Source organism: Serinus canaria, chromosome 28 (assembly GCF_022539315.1).
Source record: "Serinus canaria isolate serCan28SL12 chromosome 28, serCan2020, whole genome shotgun sequence".
In the NCBI taxonomy this organism is placed as follows: Eukaryota; Metazoa; Chordata; class Aves; order Passeriformes; family Fringillidae; genus Serinus; species Serinus canaria.
This window is the reverse complement of record NC_066341.1, coordinates 5,339,305-5,360,161: the sequence shown is the minus strand read 5'-3', so window position 1 is coordinate 5,360,161 and position 20,857 is coordinate 5,339,305. Positions and strand designations below refer to the sequence as shown.

At 50.5% G+C, this 20,857-nt stretch overlaps 3 protein-coding genes and 1 long non-coding RNA gene across 5 annotated transcripts in view; 2 read left to right on the top strand and 2 right to left on the bottom strand.

Moving 5' to 3' along the window:
* Positions 1–20,857, top strand: part of LOC127060946 (uncharacterized) — a 340,458-nt gene that overhangs the window by 8,955 nt on the left and 310,646 nt on the right. The window lies entirely within an intron of this gene.
* LOC103821865 (platelet glycoprotein Ib alpha chain) lies at positions 1,354–4,497 on the top strand. 2 transcript variants are annotated; one of them, XM_050986263.1, is made up of 3 exons: positions 1,354–1,447; positions 1,996–2,790; positions 3,713–3,850. In XM_050986263.1, the coding sequence occupies exons 2-3, from the start codon at positions 1,999–2,001 to the stop codon at positions 3,719–3,721; spliced, it is 801 nt and encodes a 266-aa protein (XP_050842220.1). In that variant the 5' UTR covers positions 1,354–1,447; positions 1,996–1,998; the 3' UTR covers positions 3,722–3,850. The 2 variants fall into 2 exon arrangements, with proteins under 2 accessions (XP_050842220.1, XP_009095050.1); XM_009096802.4 differs by having other exon boundaries at positions 1,996–4,497.
* KLHL33 (kelch like family member 33) lies at positions 6,485–12,432 on the bottom strand. The gene is made up of 4 exons (XM_009096923.4): positions 9,690–12,432; positions 8,529–9,462; positions 7,934–8,104; positions 6,485–7,362 (listed from the first exon to the last, which is right to left on the bottom strand). The coding sequence occupies exons 1-4, from the start codon at positions 10,210–10,212 to the stop codon at positions 6,786–6,788; spliced, it is 2,205 nt and encodes a 734-aa protein (XP_009095171.1). The 5' UTR covers positions 10,213–12,432; the 3' UTR covers positions 6,485–6,785.
* On the bottom strand, positions 12,559–15,947 carry NDUFA11 (NADH:ubiquinone oxidoreductase subunit A11). Its single transcript, XM_030232562.2, has 4 exons — positions 15,782–15,947; positions 15,597–15,689; positions 13,608–13,730; positions 12,559–12,763 (listed from the first exon to the last, which is right to left on the bottom strand). The coding sequence occupies exons 1-4, from the start codon at positions 15,861–15,863 to the stop codon at positions 12,651–12,653; spliced, it is 411 nt and encodes a 136-aa protein (XP_030088422.2). The 5' UTR covers positions 15,864–15,947; the 3' UTR covers positions 12,559–12,650.

Genomic DNA, 20,857 nt, shown 5'->3' with positions numbered 1-20,857 from the left:
CTTTCCCAGGAAGGAGAGAGTCTGCTGGTTCCAAGCACAGTTTGCAGTAGACCCACAGCCCAAAGCCTAACAGCAAGAGACTCCCCCAGGGACACACAGAAAAGGGAAGAGGACCCAGAGAACACACAGAAGGGAGGAAGGCTGGTATGGAAGAATGGAAGCTTGGAACAGCAAGGACCTGCAGTAAGAACAGTCCTCCCCCAAAGCCACAGGTGCTCTTGTAGAACCTTTCCAGAAGACAGAGGTGCCCTTGCAGAACCTTTCACTGATCTGTAGAAAAGACTCAGCAGGAGAGGTACTGAAGATGAGTAAGACAGCCTCATCTACTCCCCATATAACAACCAGTAAAGCAGCATAAATTTCCCCATATAACAATCAGCACAACTAAGAAGAGGGTAACAGTAGGAAGACACTCTCTTCTGAGAAGCATGAAGGCACTATTTACCGGCCTGTTGCACTCTCCAGATTATGCTGCTTACCATGGACTCCTAACAGAGATGTCACTGAGAGAGTACCATGACTCGCACAGTCCACCCATTACCTGCTGCAGTTGTTTCATGTGGGTGCCAGTGAGAAGCATCAAGAAGGATTACAGAACCCTGGGAGCAGCAGTAGCTGCTGACTCTGGAGCACAGGTAGTTTTTTCATCAACCTTCCCAGTCAAAGCAAAGGGGTTTGAAAGAACCAGTCTAATCTGGGGAATCAACAAGTGGTTACAGGACCGGTGCTACAGCCAAGGGCTTGGCTGCTTAGACCACCAGACTTGCTTTGAACAACCTGGTCTACTGAGGGTGGATGCAGTCCATCTGTCAGAAAAGGCAAAGAGCATCTTCACTCACAGGCTTGCCAAACTGGAGAAGAGGGCTTTAGACTACAGCTGCTGAGAGAGGAGAGCTTCAGTCCATCCCACTCCTATCACAGAGCGCAAGAGATGTCCTGAGCCTCATGGCATCCTGGACCAGGCCTGCCTGCATCCAGATGCAAGGGCTTCTCCAGCATTATGGGCATGGAGTCATTTTGTTACCACCTCAGCCCCCTCCAGAAGCTGTGGCAAATGTTCCTGCCCTTTTTCTCTCCAGAAGCCAATGGAATTATTTTCTGCAAGCACTACTGCAAATTTTAAGGGGAAAATTGGCTTGAGCAGCAGAACAAGCAGGATCCAGTGCAGACTGCAGTGGGCCACGACCCTTTCCTGCTGGGGCAATGCCTGCTGATCCTCGACATTTTGCAAAGAGAGATGGTGATGTGGCAGTGCAGCCAAAGCAAGGGCTTTGTGAAAGGACATGAGATGGGTTTGGCTGCTCAGGAAACCACAGCTCCCGTCCCACAACTGCGGGTGCTGATAGAGGGCTGGGCAGCTCCCCACTAGCATTGTCCCAGAGCACTGCCTGATCTGTGAGCAAGAGGAGGCAGAACAGCAGGAGAGCAAACACTGGAAGATCTGCAGGTGAGTCAGAGTGTTCACAGGGGCCTGATTGCTCTTGGAAGGCACATTTGTGCACAGGAAACTCCTTTCTCATGTTTCATGCTCCTACCCTCCAAATCTAACAGAGGGTTTAGCTGGTCCTGGGTAAGAGCATATTCAGGGAGATTCTTCCAGCACATGATTTGTCTGGGCTGAGCTGGGTGTGGGTATGCTGGGACACAAACACTGCAGAGGCATGGCTTTTACAGTGGTGAGGGCAGCAATACTGCCCCAGTGGAGAAGGCATTACTGTGAAGAGGACCATCAATCAGATTCTCCCGACTATGGAAGAGAATGAGGAGAGCAAAAGGGCCAAAAATGTCATCTGCTGGCCTCAAAGGACAAGATGGCAGTAGGTGTGGGATTAATTTCTCCCTTCCACCATCCCAGGGAGGAGCTGCAGAGCTCAGAGGGTGCCAGAGGGTCTGGCAGGCGATATGAATTTTGCTGCAAATGGTGCTTGTGTGGGAAGAAAAGCAATGTGTATCCACGCCTGCTTGCACCCACACCCCTTGGTTCTCCCCCTCCAGGTCATGGACGTCCTAGCCCTGACCCTGGTTACTCTTCTGGCTCTGCTGCCCCCAGCCCAGCCCTGCTCCTCAGAGATGAACAAGGTCAAGGACCTCCTGGAGGTGAACTGCACGGGGCAGGCTCTCACCACAGTGCCCCCAGACCTGCCTGTAGACACAGGCATCCTGCTGCTTAGTGACAATCGCTTGGAGTCCCTCTCCACCACTGCCTTTCTGTCCCTCACCCAGCTTCAGGACCTTGACCTGGCCAACAATGGGCTGGTGGCTCTGTGCACAGAGGCCCTGCTGCTGTCCCTGAAGGAGCTGACCCTCTCCCACAATGCACTGGCAGCCCTACCTGACCTGAAGGGCCTGCCTGCACTCACCCACCTGGCTGTGGCTCACAATAGCCTGGAGACACTGGCCCCAAGGGCTTTCTGCACAGTGCCACAGCTGCAGAACCTGGACTTGCGAGGGAACAAGATGCAGCAGCTGCCCCAGGAGGCCTTTGCAGGGCTGAAGGCACTCAAGGAGTTGGACCTCTCAGACAACCTCCTGAAGGAGCTACCCAAGGAGTTGCTACAGGACCTGCAGAAGCTGGAGACCCTCTGGCTCTCAGGGAACCAGCTACAGACCCTGCCAACTGGATTTTTCCCAAAGGGGCACCTTTTCATGTATGTTTTCCTCACTGAGAATCCCTGGCATTGCAACTGTGACCTGCACTACCTCCAGACCTGGATCCAGAAGAATGCTGACATTGTTTATCAGCCAGAGCGGGGTCTTGAGGAAACAAAGGTGGAGGTTGCACCTGAGAAGGTACTGTGCCACAGCCCTGCTGAGCATAGGCAGAAGCCCATCATTCACTTCAAGCTTAACTGCAGCATCATGGAGAGTGTGGATGAGGAAGGAGGGGATGAATATAATTATGGGGAAGAAACAAGAGAGAAAGCTACCACGACCACCTTCCCCCCACATCCATTTATCCCCACAGAGCACACTACCATGCCCTGTGCTGTTACCTCATCTTGCCTTCCTACCCTTACTACCACAAGATCTCCCCTCACCAGACCTTCCCTCAGCACCCCTTGTACCTCTACCCTTTCCCCAAACACTTTGCTTGTTGTGCTGACAAGCATCAGAGCTCCCAGGCACACCGTTCCTGTACCAGCCAGTCTCACCATGACACCCACACAGACCCCCAGCACTGCCACCATTCTCACAGCTGCTACCACCATCACCCTGCACAGACCTGCCACCCTTGACAATGCCACCTCACTGCCAACAACTATGAGCAGCAGCCCTTCTAGCACCACTGGCCATCCACAAACCACCCTTGCTGCCAGAAGTATATATGGCAGTCTCATGGGGTCCACTGGCACATTTGCCACCACTTCCACAGCAGTGCCTTCCACTGCCATGCTAGAGGCCTCTTCCATTGTTGGATCTCCATTTCCTACTCTGATGTCAGCCAACACCATGCTTTCTACTCATGCCCCAACACTACCACCTCCCCTGGACACCACACACTTCACCCATCCTGCATGTTCCCCCCTACCTGCTCCTCCTCCCCTCTGCCCATGCTCCATCCCAGGACGGGCTGTACCTGTGCTGCGTTTGGAGGCAGGTGGGGAGGCTCTGCAGTGGGGGCAGTGGGTGCTGAGGCACTGCTGCCTGTTGCACTGGGTGCTCTACCTGGCTTCCTTGGCTCTACTGGTCCTGACCATGTTGGCTCTAGCAGGTTGTCTGACATGGATGTGTCTGGTGGAACAACCCTCCTGGCACCAGTCCCTGCAGACCCAAGAGGTGCAGTATCCACTGCTAGAATGGAGGGAGTCAACAGGAAACCCTATGATGCATCTCAACAGTTTCAAAATCCCCCTCCAGCAACCTACATTCTGTACAATCAAGGAAGTGGAGTTGTGCCCTGAGGTTACCTACTGCACAATTAAAGATCTGGGGATACAGCGCAGTCCGCCTGCAAGTTACTCCTTCTGCACCACAAAGGAGTTGTGGGTTCACCACGGTCCTCTGCACACATCAGTCAAGCCTTTCTCCAGGAAGCTGATGGTCACAGACCTTAGCTTCCTGAGGACCCCATCTGCTTACAGCCTAGACAGGGGTGTTGAGGCCATTGGTGATGTCAGAGTGAAATATGCAGGTAACACCATGTAAATATGTTACAGACACATGCACACTCAGAGAAAGAGATTGAGAGTCTTTGCTTTATAGACTGAGAGGCTCTGCTTTATATGCCTTTGTTTTACAAGGGAAAGATCTACTTGCCTAGGAGGAAGCCATCTAGCTCATTCCTCTAGTATTCTCAAACAGCCTGAGGTTTCCAGAGCTTGGGTATTTGGCAGAGGAAGATATTGTCCTAAACTGGTCAGTGATATTCTGGGGCTGCCACTGCCTGGTTTTGGGGTGAGTGAAGGCAAGAAGAACTTATGTTGTGCTCTGTCGCAACTGCTTCTGCTCAAATTATGCACACAAAGATGCAGTACACTTTCCACTCAGTGCCAGTTTCTTAATCACATAATAAATATTCTGTGCCTGAATTTAAAAGGGGTGCTGGTTTGATTTCATTGGACCTGCCACAAGTCTTGGCGGGGCAGTGAATGAGAAATTTGTCTTCAGTATGTGGAACAGTGAAGGCAGGGAAGAAAAGTCCATGGAATCCCAGAAGCCTAGAATATCCTGAGTTGGCAGGGACCCCTGAGGATCAAGTCCAATTCCTGGCCCTGCACAGACACCACAACAATCCCACTCTGTGCCTGAGAGCATTGTCTAAATGCTCCTGGAGCTCTGCCAGCCTTGGAGCTGTGACCATTCCCTGGGGAGCCTGACCACCTTCTGGGGGAAGAACTTTTTCCTAATATTGATCCATTTGGATGCCTCCATGAGGGCGGCACATGAGGGTCCTGCTCCAAGTCCCAGAGAGAAGAGATCAAAGCTGGTCTCTGCCTCCCCTCAGGGGAGGTCTCCACGATGAGGTCTCCCCTCGATGTCCTGCAGACTGAATATGTCAAGTGCCCTCAACTAGTACTCATACCCTTCCCCTCTAGACCCTTCCCCATTTCTGTGGCCTCCTCTGAATAGTCTTTAACATCTTTAGATGTTTTGTGTAATCTGGCATTAAAAACTGCACACTTACACTCCTATTCCTGACTTTGGCCCCAAACATGTGATTCTCCCTGTGGTACTGAATCACACAGGAAAAAGCATTGCACTGGCAAGTAATAAGGAAAGTGCAAGTGTTGATGCTTCTGCATGACCCCTTATGGGATGGCCAGATATGGAGGAGTAGGGTGGGAGGCTTTGAAGGGCAACAAATATAAGGGATTATACTGGGACAAAGCACTCCAGAGCTGGCCAAACTTTGTGAGCACCTGTCTAGATGTCATTCAAACATTTTGGGAGGTGTGAGAACGAAGTAACAGTCACCATTGGTGGGGGTCAAATGGCTTGCTCCAGAACTCATGCACAAATGCAGCAGCTGGATCCTATGAATTGTTTTTCCAGCCTGAAATGCAGTTCCAGTTCTAATTGCCCCAAATATATTGTCAAACTGCTGTGAGTCAGCGTGGCCTTCTGCTAGATTAACTACTGGAGTGTCCACAGTCGGGAACGTGTGCCTGTGCTGGGCCAGCACGAGTAAGTGTGCTGGCAAAGGTCTGGTGTGCAAGTGTGTCCGTGGATATACACATACTACGTTTGTAAGGAGGCACTTGTCTGACTGTTGTGCTGTCCTCTAACAACATCATCCTCTCTATCCCTGCTTCCTGAGAAAACAATGAGGCAAGCAGCTCCAGTGCTGGCACAGTCTGAAGGCCCCAACAGTGGGGCACAGACATCTGGGGAACAGAGGTGTGGAAAAAAATCTGTCTATCTTGGTGGACAGAAAGGTGAACAAGGTCCAGCAGTGCACCTGGCAGCAAAGGGAGGGCAACAAAACTTGAACTGGGTTAACAGAGACAGGGCCAGTAGGCCAAAGGAAGTGATTATCCCCTTTTCCTCAGAACTCTTTAGACTACAATTTTTTGTCTTCTACATATCTGAAGCCACCAGTTCTTTCCTCACAGGCGCTACTGGTATCCCAGTATTTCTCAGAATCCCATTACCTTTGCCTCTCCTTGCAACTCCTCCCTGGAATTCTCCCACCTCTTCACACAACAAGCACTTCAGGTCACTCCAGGAATCCAAGATTTCTCAAAACCACCTAAGAACCCCAAAGCCCCCAGGACCACCTATTCTACCCCACCATCAACCCCCACAAATCCTGGCACCCCCAGGACATGTTTCCCTCAGGATCCCCTATGCACCCCAAGACCCTTCTCAGTCCTGAGACACACACATACACCCTTGTGCCCAGTCAACACAGGCACACAGAGTCCCAGTGCCCAGCATCTCCCACCCAGGACACACAGGTCACTGGTCTCCTGCTCTCCTCCTGTTCCTTGTGAGAAGCGCCTGGATGTCTGGGTTGCCCACCAGAAACAACAAGACCCAGACAGACAATTCAGGAAGCACTTTTATTCAACCCAGGTGTGGGGGGAAATTGAGGGATTCCTAGCTCCCAGTGAAAAGCTCAGACAAGGGGATTGAGTGTTCCTGGAGGCAGAGAGCTACATGTGGGGAAGCTTTGGCTCCATGTTCCACAGGTTCAGAACAGTCTAGGTCATGTATCCTGAGGGTGAAGGGTTGCTGGAAACCACAGCAGGAACCCACTCTGGGAGAGGGATCTGAACACTTTTGTCCCTTAGAGGTACCCATGAATGCTACCTGCGTAGCCCATGGGGTGCAGAGAGTATATTCTAAGCATTAATGGGAGTTTCAGTTGATCTCAAGGGGTCCTTAAGGCAGCTGGGGGCACGCAAGGCAGGGGGTACAGTGAGAACACAGGCTTGTAGGTCAGTATAGGCATGGGGCAAGGTGCCTCGGGTGATCCAACGCCGGGTACCTGGCTGGTAGGCGTGGATCAAGTGTGTGTCCTGGTAGGTCTCATGACTGTACCCTCCCAGTACAAGCAGCTCCCCTCCCAGCACAGCTGCACCCCCAACTACATGGGCACGGGGGAGAGGGCTAAGGAGGACCCAGATGTTCTGCTTGGGGCTGTAGACCTCAAAGGTCAGCTGGTCCCGGTAGCCAGTCTGCCCAGCCCGCTGACACAGGCCTCCAGCCACATAGAGCTGCCCACCTGCCTCCTCCATGACATGGCCAGCTCGGTGGCCGTTCATGGGGGCCAGGAATGTGACAGGTGCACCTGGGACATAGCGGAGCAAGGATGCCTGACACTGGTATGCTTCATCGCACCCACCCGACACGTAGAGCTCACCATCCAGGGCACACGCAGCATGCCCACACAGAGCCATTGGCAGGGGCTGGCACCTCCTGGGCAGGGAGAGAGGAAGAGGTGAAAGACAGGTTAAGCAGGGCTGTCCTGCAGCGACTGATTATCTAGGGGTTCCCTGGTGAGCCATGGCTTCATTGACCACTCAGCAGGCAACACATGCCAACACCCAATGAGCCCCAGTGCACAACATCAGCTGACACAGAATGGATGCCCTGCATGGGGCAATCACTGTTCAACACTTCGTAGTCGCCACACCATTGGTCAACCGCAGTGGGCTCCATTAATGGACAACATTGGCCATCACCCCATGAACATTATGCCTATGAGAGGAATCAAACTAATTTTCTCATTGGCAGATGGCCAACAAGACCTGCAATGAACACACTGCTGGCCAAAAACTCATTTGTCACCCACTAAGCAACACTGGCTGACACCCAGTCCCCAAGGGACATGGTTGTTCAACACCCAGTAGACCTCTCTCAAATACCACTGCAGGTCCATTCTCCAGTGGAGGCTTAGTGACACAAAGCACCCAGTGGGCACCATGGCCAAGACAAGGGGCTTTGAGAGAAAAGGAAAACTAGGCATTGTCTGGAGCAGCAGCCTCACCTCCAGGTGTCATTGGCCAGGTCATAGCACTCCACAGTATCTGTGCAGTAGAGCTCCCCTGAGCTGCCCCCCAGGGCATAGATGAAATTACCAAGTGCCACAGCAGCAAAGTAGCTCCGTCCACATGTCATACTGGCCAGACGCTCCCAGGAATCATCCATAGGCTGGTACCTGGATTTGAAAGGCAAAGGGGCAAGAGACTACCTGTTACCTACAACACCATGAGCTGATGTTGGCACCACTGAGGGCAACAACCCACCTACAACTTGCCAGTCCCATAATACCTTGGGGTCACATGGTCACCTTGCATGGGAATATCCCCTCCTTCTGGTCAATATCAAACCCATAATGTCCTGGGGCATCTCCAGATAGAAGCCTCCCTCTCCTACTTCCAAAAACCCTCTAACAACCCAGAGTAGGACTCAGAGGTGCCCTGAGGTACAACCAACCCTTCCCAGAATGTCTTGGGGCCACCTGACCAGCTCCAATGCCACAATGTCTTGGATCCACGGGGCAGCTCTAACTCTAGCTCTAGCAATATGTCCCACAATGTCCGGGTGCCACATGCCAACTCCAACTCCTCTGTAGCTCTCACCTGTAGACACTGGCTAAGGTGTCATGGACCCCGTAGTAGTGCTTTCCACCCAGGACGTAGAGGTTGTTGCCCACCACAGTTACAGCATGACGGAAGCGTGGGCCATCAGGAAAGTGTCCCAGTGCCCGCCACTCAACCTGCTTCACCAGCCCCACAGCACTGAGGTAGCGGTCTGCAAACCAGAGGTGCCTGCTAGGCTTCCGGGCAGTCAGGTTGCCCTTTACTTTGTCTCCGCCACAAACCACCAATACCTCTTGCAAGGAACGTACCCGGCACGGTAGCTGTGCCATGGGGGTGAAACTTGCTACCATGAGCTCACGAAGGACTTTTGGGTCAGCTACCCCTGCAGTCACAGATGGGACCTTCTTCAGCTCCAGGGTGGACATGAGGGCAAAGCGAACAGATGACAGGATCTCTTTGGCTAGATCCTCCTGGCCATCTCCATTGGCCATAAGCCACCGAGATGCTGCTTCCAAGGCTTCCAGTTCATGGAGGACGTTGAGACCATCAGAGCGGAGGAGGCGGATGAGAAGGTGTGCAGGAAGATCCAGGAAGGCCGGAGTAACCACCACACAGGGAAAGGTGGCCAAGATGTAGTTCTCTGCTACATGGACCACCTCATCCAACCCATAGGCCACAGCAAAGGCCAGCACATCAGGGACAGTTTCTGGGGTCAGGCCATGGGTGAAAACATCCAGGCAGAGAGTGAGGAGCCCCCAGGCCTGGTAGCGCAGGGAGGTCTCAGCTGCGTCCAAGACCATGGGCCATGGCCCTGCTACAGCTCCTGTGTAGGCAAAGGAGAGGAGGAGACGCAGCTCGGCTGGGGACAACCCCGTGACCAGCGGGTCAGCAGGGTCATGGGTGGCTTCTCGCATGGGGCAGGTGAAAAGGGCCCGGAAGAAGTCACAGGAGCAGCTCAGGGCCAGTCGCTGAACTAGGAGGAAGGAGGAATAATGGTGGGAAGCAGCAGGGGAACCTCTGCAGTGTGCAGCCCCCAGAACTCAGGTGTCCTGATCCCATGCCCATTAAAGTCCCAGCTCTGCCAAAGGGAACAGCCCTGCGGGCACCTCTGGAGCCTGATCCCCACCAGAGGACTTGGCTGTCCCAGAACACCCTGTCCCACTCCTCAACCCCTCATAGGGACCCCCACTTCCTGCCCACCTGGGATGACCTCGTTCCCTGCCTGGAGCTGGAGGTCACAGCCCACACCATTGGCATGGAGCTGCTCCATGGCTCTTAGTGTCTCCCACTGCTCCTCCAGGGGCTTAGGACCTTCTTCCTGATGGTCAATCTCCAGACGCAGGGCACAGGCAGCCACCAGCCGGGGGGCACCCAGGGCCCGGGCAGCCTCCTCCACCTCTTTCACCTGGCCATGGGGCACAATTCCCCCATAGGCAAAGGTGAGCACAGCCCGCCAGCCCCACAGTGTGGCCCCAGGTGGCAGGGGGACATGGGGGAGAGGATCTTGGCAGAGTTGTCTGGTCCTGCCCTCCAGGAAACGGTGGAAGAAGGAGCTGATGGAGGCCAGGACCACAGCATGGACCATGTCACCCTCTGGGCCCACGGCCACATCCACCAGCTGTCCTGTGGTGCGGAGATGGTCAGCCACAGCCAGGAAGTGTCCAGCATGAGCCCCATCCCGCAGGTTCCACTGGTCTGGGGCCGGCCCTTCTGCAACCCACATCTTGCCTGTGGAAACACGTGGAGCATGGTGTCATGAAGCTGTCTCCACAGCTGGAGCCTCCGGCCCATGGCAGGAGTACAGGCTGGGGACATGGGTCTTGCTACTGGCACTGTCACATGGCAAAGCCACTGGATCCACCACCAAAGCCTCTACCCCGCTGCCAGGGCCACCATGCTTTGCTACTGTTCCATTACTAAATTTGACGCTTCTTGGCAAAACTGCAGCTCTGTATGTGAGAACAACAGCCAATTTCACTACCCCATAGCTGAACCTGATCTCACCTGTCTCATCTCTGAACCCTTAGCATGAAGCTACTGACCCATAGCCAGTGCTGCTGCCCCACATGGCTCAGGCCACTGTCACCACTCAGACCTTCAGTCCTATAATACACCCAACTACGCCCTTCCTCAGCCATTGCCCCATAGCTGAAACTACTGATAGCCCAACAGGCAACCAAGCCGCTGACCCTCAGTGAAGTGCCTGACACACCTGCTTGGTGTGTGGCTGTGCCTGCTGTGCACTGCCTGTCATGTGTCACACTGCCTGTCACACATTGTGATGCGTTACCCTGTTAGTTGTCTGCAATGTTACATGTCATGCTCCCCTGCACTGCATACTGTAGAGATGTGCTGACTATCATGATATTACTGCCACCCGTTGCCCCTACGGTGTTGCTTGTCCTCGCTCAGGCCATGCACTGCAGCCCCATGAAGCGCTTGCTGTATCCCATGCCCCTGCACAGAATGTGGCCTGTTATGCTGTGCCATGCACTTGTCCCCCTTACCGCCTGCTGCTGCTGCTCTGCAGAACTTCTGTGACCCCCTAGGAATGTGCCTGGGTAATTATAGACTGGACAGAACACGTGGCCCCAGACAGGAGCTGGGAGAGGCTCAGGCAGAGGGAGGTCCAAGACCACAGAGTCCCCAGGCTGGGACAGTGGTCACTGAATTCTCTGAGGACAGGCAGCAGGGCCAGCTGAAGCTGATAGCAGCTCTGTAAACCCCACGCCCCTGCTGGGGATCCCTGGCCCCTCAGGCCCCTCTCTAAACCTTGATCTTCTTCAGAGCACAGGGTGAAAGAGCCCCCTCCCAAACCCTCAGGTAGGAAACAGACAATTGCCTACTCCCCCACTCCCATTAGGGGGGTAGATAGGTCCACCACCACTTGCTGTGCTTCTGAGAGCTGTGCTGTGCTACTGACTCCCAAAGAGCTGGGGGGGGAGGAATCTCAGCTCCAGGATACCAGCCCCTTGGCTCAGCCTCAAGTGCCCCCAAGAGCACCCCACAAACACCCAGGACCCCAGCAGCCCACACAGAGCACACACCAGAGGAACACAGTCTGCCATGGCTGTGACTGCGTCACAGTATCCCTCCCTCTGCTGTCCTCTGGTGCCCCAATCTCCTCTTGTCCCCTCCCCTCGGACCCCATGTTCCCCTCTCCCACACACCTGCATCTCCCATGCCCACATAGCCTCTGTAACTCATCCACCCATCCCCTAATGTCCCATCTCTGTACCACACTGTTCCCACATGTCCACTTAATTCTATGTTCTCCCCAAAAATATTCTCACATCCTCTACAAGTCCATTTTTCAGCACTTACCTATCCTGCTGGTGAATTTTTCTTTTTCTATCTAGTCAGAATTTCCCTATCTTGTTATTTCCCATCCTTCCGTGCACACCTGAGCCTCCACTTTCTGTAGCCACTAAGTAGTGAAAAAATGCTGTCACATCAAATCTTGACCATTTCACCAGGCAAAATGATCCAGTTCTTGCCTTTCTTTGTACATCCTGTGCCTCCACGCTCTCCATCTCTGTAGTGGGTTTGCAGGACACACTTGTTTGTTCATAGAAAAGTCAACCAGATATAGCAATAAGCAACCTGATCCAGTTCTCAGCTGGCATTCAGGGGTCCCTTCCAGCCTCAAATATTCCTCACTTTCAACCCTTAAGCAGTTAGCTCTAGACCTCCTGAAATGCTTTTTGGAGAAAGACCCCAGGCTCCCAAACATATTGTGAGCAACCCACGACTTCTTCCCTACCCCACCTTCCCTATCTTCAGCTCAGAGCCAAGCACTTCTTCAGAAGCTATGGCTCCAGACCCTCACTGCTCAGTGCAGTGTAATCCCACACCTTGTCAAGAAGCCCCACAGGGCCCACTCAACTACAAGAATCTCACTGAAGCTAAAGCGTAGTGCTCACACTTGAGCACACAATACTGAGACATGGAGGCAAAGTAACTTGTGCACAGAAATCATACAACCAGAACACGCTGCTTCCTCTTCAGCAGCTCCAGCTTTCTGTACCTCAGCCCAAATGCCAGGAAACAGCCATATGACACCACCATGTTGTGGCAATTGCTGATTGGACCAAATCTTTATTAAATGACATCCTAAGTACATACAGCATTTGGAAGCCAGCTCACAGGGAGAAAGGTGATTTACAGCTTGGGAGGTCCTGTCAGCCTCCAGCCCTCCTTGTTACCAATCTTCATGAGAGCTGCAGTGATTCCGAACCCCAGACATGCTGTGGTGCCAGTGAGGTAACTGTGAGCTGAAGAAAACATCAAACCAGAAAAGATCCATTAAGGCGCAAGTCCTTTGCAATAGATCTTGATAGACTGCCATTTTTCATAACTCCTTTGACCATCAGCAACATTGTCTGGCCAGAGGAATTGGAAAAGTGACCTTTTTATAAAATTGAGTTCTCATGCTTATGGCTGGCAATTTGAAATAGCAATTTCGGTAATCTACTGGCCCATCCCCTTAAGTGGGCAACCTTAACTGGTTCATTTGAGTGACAAAAATAATAATCACTGCTTTGAAATCTCATCAGCTCAGCAACTAAGATAAGTAAAGATTATTATAACTTCAAAAAAAATCCCTCACTTCTTTAGGTTCAAGGATGAATGTCTGCAGAAAACAGAGTTGTGTCAGTATCTGCAGGAGCTGTTTAAGTCTTACAAAGGGCTTAGGAGCAACAGCAGCAGGACACAGCTTGTCCCTCAGACTATGCGATGAATTCACAAGGCAGATACTACATTGTACTTGCTGTCTAAAATAAATCACACTTGTTGCCAAGAAAACATGGATTTCCACAACTATATTTTTTCCATCCTGCAATTTTAAGGTATAACTGGTAACTCCAACTGGCAGTACTGAGTGAGCTCTCCTTTCATTCTGTATATCACTTCATGTCCCGTTTGGTATCCTTCCCTCCTGCAGCCATATTTATTTTAGCAGGCCCACACAATGCCAATGAAACTGGTATGAATAGAGGCTGAGATGAATCATTACCAAAGAAGCCTGACATCAACATTCTTTAACATTTTTCCCCAACTGAAAATTTTCTAAAACCAGAAAGGGCACACTTCAACACAGGCATTGTCCACAGTTACCTCTCACTCCCAAGACAGCTCCTGCTGCACAGCCGCCTATGAAATAGTTCAAAGGATCCTCTGGTTCTTCCCGGACTTGGGCACTGAGACAGGTACTTAAGCCAAACACAGCTCCCAGCGTAGCTGTAAAGAAGTAAAAACACAAAACCAAAATCCTCAAGGACCAGAGAATTCACACTGAGCACGACTTCAATATTCACAGTGACTACAAATGAAGATCCGTTTCCCATTTCCCAGGGACATCCTATCCCAGCTGCTACAGCGAGACTCAACATTCACTCAGTCCCTCACAGCTTCCCTGGGTTTCTCCCCCTGCACCACTGTGAGCTGGAGCCTCAGAGCACCCCATACCCACTGGCACCAAATAGCACCGCATGCTGACAGGGTATCACCTAACAGCCCTTCCTGACAAGGCATGGGACACCCCTGACAGCTGGGGGTAGTAGAGAGGATGGTGTCTGTGCAGCCACCTCCCCAGCTTTGCCTGGACTCTGCACTGTAACTCAGCCCTCAAGTCCCTGTGAAGCCACCTCACAGCACCAGACAGAGCAACCCCAAGGGCTCTGCTCTCCCTATATACTGCTAGTCCTGGCACTTTCCTCCTCTGCCTGCCTGGGGCTCACAATGATTACCGGATAGTAGGAAAATGAATTGAGTTTGTAAATTATTCTTGTTTGTAAACTGACTTTGAAATGAAAAATTTTGAATTGAACTAAGAAACTGCAAAGTAGAAGCACCCTGTCCACTGAATTACACACTTTGTCCTATTAGACACTACACTGATATAATAGCAAGCTTTGGCAAAGAGCTGTGTCAAGAAAAGCTGGGTTTGTATCTAATACAAACTCTTGATCATGAAACATGAACCTGCCTACCAGGCAGCATCTGCAGATTTCAATTCATCTTTCTTAGGAACAACAAAAATGTCCAGGTTAAAAATTTTCAATCCCTATATAAAACCAGCAGCTCCTGTTACAAATCTATGCAAAAAATGAATTATGCTGATGCCAAAATCAACTAAAAAGAGCACTGCAGAAACAAAACCCCCAGACCTAGGACTGCATTTCAACTTTCCTGCTCTCCCTGCTTTGGACCAAGGCATCTTTAGGCAAAATGTACAGCTTGAGGCCATGAGGTGTGGCTCCTGAACGGCAGCCAGGACAAACCCTTCCTCAGGTATGAAACTAGTAAGAGGACTCAATACGCCTGTTTAGGATTAAGGGATTTATTGAAATCACAGTTGATTACATGATCCAGTGCCTTCATAACGACCTCAGCTCATTAGAGGAGATGCCAAATCCTGGTTTAGAGTCAAATTAAGCAAAAACGCAAAGCTGGACTGACTGTGCCCCATCTCAGAGCACTAGCACTTGGGGAGAGGCAGAGGTGGCACAAACCATTGAATTAGACTGAAAAGCAAAAGTCTGCTAAGAAGAAAACTGCACTTGACAAGAGACAGAATGAGCTTCAACCATGCAGCTCCTTCAGCTTCCTGCTCCTCTCTTCAGCATCCACTTTCTCTTCCAAAGACAATTCAAGACAACTGCATAGTTTCTCCTTACCTACAGAACATGACGGGGAAAACCTCACGTTTATTTTCCTTTTGCCACCAAAAATATTGCATTGTTTAGCAAATGCACTTTATTAAACACAATGCCTAAATATATTAAGCAAAAACCTAAATTTGCTTATACTATGTGTTGCCCACAGAGTATTCTAGAAATACAAAAAAACACAACGTACCCTTTTACTGTAGATTGCAAAAAATATGTTACCTCACCTGCAAATCAAGGATATGTCTTTCCATTTCACTGCTCTGTCTCTTGGCTAAACAATGACCCAAGACCGGTGGAAGAGAGAACCACCGAAACCGTGCAGGGGCAGAGGCAAGGGCAAAAGTGAGGGCGCAGCCACACCGGACACAGGCGATACTGGCGTCCCTGCGGAGTTCCACCCTACAGTTCCACTGCTGAGGGGCCCGGCCCTTACCCATCGTGACACTGTCCGCCGCCGCCGTCTGCAGTGCGGCCAGAGCCGACCCGGGCCGCAGCAGGATGATGCGATACGCCGCCCCGACCAGGCCTGCAACACAGCACTGCGCGTCACTGCCCGGGCCCGGGCCCAGGCCCCGATTGGCCGCCCCCCCCGTGCGCCTCCCTTCCCCCGGTGCCCACCCGCAGCCGCGCCCACGCGCGTGGCGAGCCAGGTGCGCTGCGGGCACTGCTCGCCCTCGGGCCCGTCCCAATAGCCCGCCATGGCGGCAAGGGCACCACCGAGCTCCCGCGAGAGGACGGCGCGGCCCCGCCCCGCGAGGAGGCGAGGCCAGGGATCGTCCCGCCAGGCGCGCGCGTATCGAGTGCGGCGGCCCCGCCCCGCCCCTCTCCGCCCCGCCCCGCCCCGCTCCGCCCCGCCCCGCCTCGCTCCGCCCCGCTCCGCCCCGCTCCGCCCCGCTCCGCCCCGCTCCGCCCCGCTCCGCCCCGCCGCTCGGGGAGCCGGGACCCCGCCCGGGCCGGGACTGTGCACTCCGCGATAGTCGCTGTCCGAGTACCCCCCCGCGCCTTCACTGGCCTAAGGGATTTCTGCCTCGTGTTCCCTGGTGCCCCACCCGCGGCTCCCGGGCTGTTTGCCTGATTCCGGCGCTGTGACTCTACCGATTGTCTTTGTTGGCTGCTTGCGGGATGGGGAGATCAGTGTGGTTTTGTTTTGTTGTGGGTGATTTGCATTTTTGTGGGGCAGGGGTTGTTTTTTTGTTTGTGGTTCGGTTTTGGTTTTGGTAGGGTTTACAACTCTTACTTACTGGAGCTTGAAATATTTTTAAGGAATTTTCAAAGATTCTGATTTAATTCTCTGTCTGTGTCTATACTGCTGTATGGTTCCTATTTCCTTCTGAAATAATAAAGATGCTTTAACACAGGTTATAGAGATGCTGTATACATTAATTTTTTAGTTGTTCATCGTACACTAATAAAAAGACAACTCTCTACTGTACCTTCTTGGTGATGTATGGAAAATCACACAATGAAAAGCCAATGTCCATAAAGGAGACTGAGGAGTCCTGCAATTTTATTTGAATAAAGGTGAGAATCCACTGGGACACACGCCCATGGTGTTTTTTCTCTCGAGGTTTCAGAGGACACAGCTTCATTTTATGACAAATTCCCGGCTGCATGTTGCCCTCTTCCTTTTCCCATTGGCTGAGGTACTAGGAAGGTTGAGTCTTCCCTAACCTCCTTACCACATATTCTCCCTTGAACCTGTCATTTTACCCCAAAGTTCTGAAGTTCAGGTTTGTCCCCCGCTTGTCTGTTTCAGGAATTGGGCTATCTGGGCTCGGTAACAAACCTGCTTGAAGTTTACAGTAGAGACTTTAAGACCCATTTCAAAGACATTAACACCCATACCCAAATGCATAGAATGAGTTTGTAAAGACATTAGCATGCATCTCCCCTGTCAGTGACATGCCTCTAAGCAAAGCTGTTGCAGTTGTTTTCCCGACTCTTGAAATTAGTCCAAGATCTGAGTGAAGTCTACAACTGTATCCTTGTTAGCTCAAGCTTTCTCACCTCTCTACCTCTTTTCCCTGTATGTGAAAAGCATATTAAGTACTTGATTTCTGCATTTTCCAGTATGCTGAGTCCTCCACAGTATCTCTTTCCAAAAGGAGCTCAAAACAGCTGGAGTGGATGCTACTGCTCCATTATCCAAAGGAATTTTTTGTAGTGCTCTATCCTGCTGGCAGTAAAGTTGGGGCTTCATGAGCCTGGCAGCAGGAAAAGGAGTACGGGCATGGCCAGGGTTTGGTAGCTGCACTGTGCTGTATCACACTGGAGATGTGCTGGGGTGCACTCACAATGCAGCAGGCAAACCACCTCTGTTCCAGTCTCAGGGTCAGCACGAGTGGGTGTGGAGTGCATTCACAACACAGGGCCTTCCACTGACCCTTAGCTAGGGCACCGCTTCCTCTGCATGCCAGAGAGCTAGCTGTTATTACACACAGAACCAATGCCACCATCAAGCACTCACTGGTGCTTTAATAAAGGACACATTTTTTAGAACAGCTTTACCCTTTCTCCAAAGCTCTTCCTAAGCACACCAGATGAAGGGCTGTGTGACCCTTCCAGACATCAGGACAGAGAAAACACTTGCCTGCAGGGCAGCACATGCTGCAAATGTTCTCTCCCCAATAAAAACCATACAGAAGCCACTGAATCTTGCACAGGGCAAGACTCTACACCATTAAGTAACGAATAGTTTTCTGGGATCCAAGCAACTGTTAAAAGGTCTTCTGAGACCATATCCCATGCAGCAGATTAGTAATGCGTCTTCCACCGACAAGGAAGGTGGGACAGAGAATTCACATATCTCCTGCTTTGCAACAGGTACAATGCCTGTAGCTGCAAGACTTAGCACACTGCTGTCTACAGCTCTCCACTTGCCTCGTGGATAGACTACAGCTCACCTGCTGCACACTGCTGGTAGTGGTTTATTCAGCAGATACATATCCTTGGGCTGCAGACCCTCCCCAGGCAGTCAATGCTGTTAAGAGAGCTACAATAAGAACAGTTACCTTACTATAAACGGGCAAGTTCCAGGGAAAGCAATGCATAATTAATGTAACATTACTCCTAAAACACTAACTTGGTTCCAAATGGTTTTACTACTGATAAATAAATTTGCTGATACAGAATATTCATTCCCTTAAACAGGGAGAAGGGGTTCCCATCGTACTACAAGCTGCAGATAACTGTGTTATAGATGAGTAATGTGATGGTTGATTCTCACAACTAAAAAGCAAATATGATGTATATGTTAAGAGAAGTTTTGTAGATGTATAGTTATGTTTCTCCCCCCTTGCGTTGTTATCACAGAATGGCCTGGGTAGTTGGGACATTTGGGAGGGTCAGCTTGTTACTATTTGTGAAAAATGTATATTATAGGATTGGCTCTACTCAAATATTAAAAGGAATACTATATGTGTTATGTTGGAAAGTTATGTTGTATTAATTTTGTAGTACTGTATTAATCCTTATTAAGTAGTGTGTTGTCACCGACATGTTCTATGAAAAATCCTTTCTTTAGGATTTTTCACTCCTGAGAAGCTGAGAGGCTTCAAGAACAAAATGCAAACAATTCTTATCTGCTGCTGTAGAATGCAACAGGTGGATCTGTGATTGGTCTCATGCAGTTGTTTCTAATTAATGGCCAATCACAGTCCACGTGTCCAGACAGTCTTGGTCAGAGACAAGCCTTTGTTATTCATTCCTTTTCTATTCTTAGCTAAGTCTTCTGATGAAATCCTTTCTTCTATTCTTTTAGTATAGTTTTAATATATTATATATCATAAAATAATAAACCAAGCCTTCTGAACATGGAGTCATCGTTCTCGTCTCTTCCCTCATCCTAAGACCCCTGCGAACAATGCATCAGTGTGTAAATATAGTTTTAGGCTATAACATAATATAAAATAGAAACTATGAAATGTAAGATATTTTTTGTAACTAGCTCAAGGAATGGATAAGATAATCAGGAAATTCTTTACACAGAGATAACAAGACACCAAAATTCTAAAAGAATTATTGCCTCCTTATCAAGAAAAACCAGACTCCTCCCACCTCCTTCCAGACTCTGAGGAGCCAAACAATGATTTACAAGATGAAGGGGGGGGAAGTTGACAATAAACAGAAAAATCCCTAGTTTGAAAGGAATGTTTGCATCAGGTATGAGATATATGAATATGCAACAGGCTATTGTTTTTAAGGGTTAATCCTTTGTTAGTGGTTATGCTTTTTGGGAGCTTAATACCCAGGAAGCATCCAGACATCTGTAACTCTTTGCTTTTTTATTGTCCTAACTCTGATTGTCCAAATTCTTATTGCTTTAATTGTTATTATTATTTTTATAACCACTTTATTACTATTAAACTTTTAAAATTTTAAAACAAGTGATTGGTATTTTTCACACTATGGTAGTACCTGACCTCCAATCAAGATGTAAGAAAATGATCTCCACCACTGGACAGTGAAGAAGGAGTTGATTGACAAAACTTTGGGAGCGGCTAAAGGGTTAAAAGATGGAACATCCATTGTGTGGATGAGCAGATGGTGATAGAATCCTTTGCTCCTGGCGCACTGTATTATTTTCTCTATTCAGTCTTCTGTTGTATTTTTTATTAAGATTTTAATAAACTTCCTAAATTTTTTGAAAGTATAATTTCCCACAAATGGGGACTGGTCCAGGATATATGCTTGCCGCAGTGGCCCTAGGACTTTTCAAAAGAGGCACGACCCTGCCACGAGTTTGGCAGATTCTATCAGGCTTTCCCAGGACTACCAGTGGTCACAGGTTGGAACCCCGAAGATACCAGGAGACTGAATAAAGAAAAAAGGGGAAGGGGAGATGAGTACCATCCTCATAACTATTTTTGCCCAGATTGTAATTCCGTAATTCCAATGTATAAAAGTCAGCTTCAAACAAGTAATACACGGGACCTGTCCTGGTCTGTTGAAGCTTCAGGGTATTGGACAGTCGGAAGGAAAAAACAGTGGGACACATAGGGGGAGGAAAAAACAGCAGGACACATGGGAGGATGTAAAATAAATGGAGCCACAGGGGCTAGCTTCTCAGACGGATAGCTGGTTCCCTGCAGGGTAAGCGCCCCAGGCAAGCGGCCCAAGGCTGAACACCTCAGCCCTCTGGAGACTGGTGTGCCCTAGGCCAGAGAGCCGCACAGCCGAGACCCCTAGCAAGCTCAGTGATTTCAGCTCTTAGTGAAAGTCAGCTCTTTTGTGATTTCAGCTCTTAGCTTGCTCGTAGGGGCTGCGGCTGGCCGTGGCTCCTGGGAGGCAGACGAAATGAGAGAGAAGGCGGCCAAGGCGTTCCACGATGGTTTATTCTGAGGGTCTCGCGAAGGGTCTTGAAGCTGCTCTTCTGGGGAAAATGGGCCCAGACGGCCTCTTTTATAGGGTTAGGGAGGATTGAAAACTGACCAATTGTAAGGGTTAGGGAAACTAGCCTATGGGGTCACAGAGAGATAAGGAGGACCAGAGTGAGGACTCCTGGTACAATTCCTATGACTCAGCAAATACCTATCTCTAAACATCCCTCCACGGAGCCGTAGCAGGCCCTGCATCTGCTACAGGAGGACCCCATGGAGAAGGACCCTGTGGCTGGTGGGACACATGAGATTGAAGGATTTTGGGGACTTGGGAGTGGGGCAGCCACTGACAGATTTGCAGCAAGGGTTGCCCATC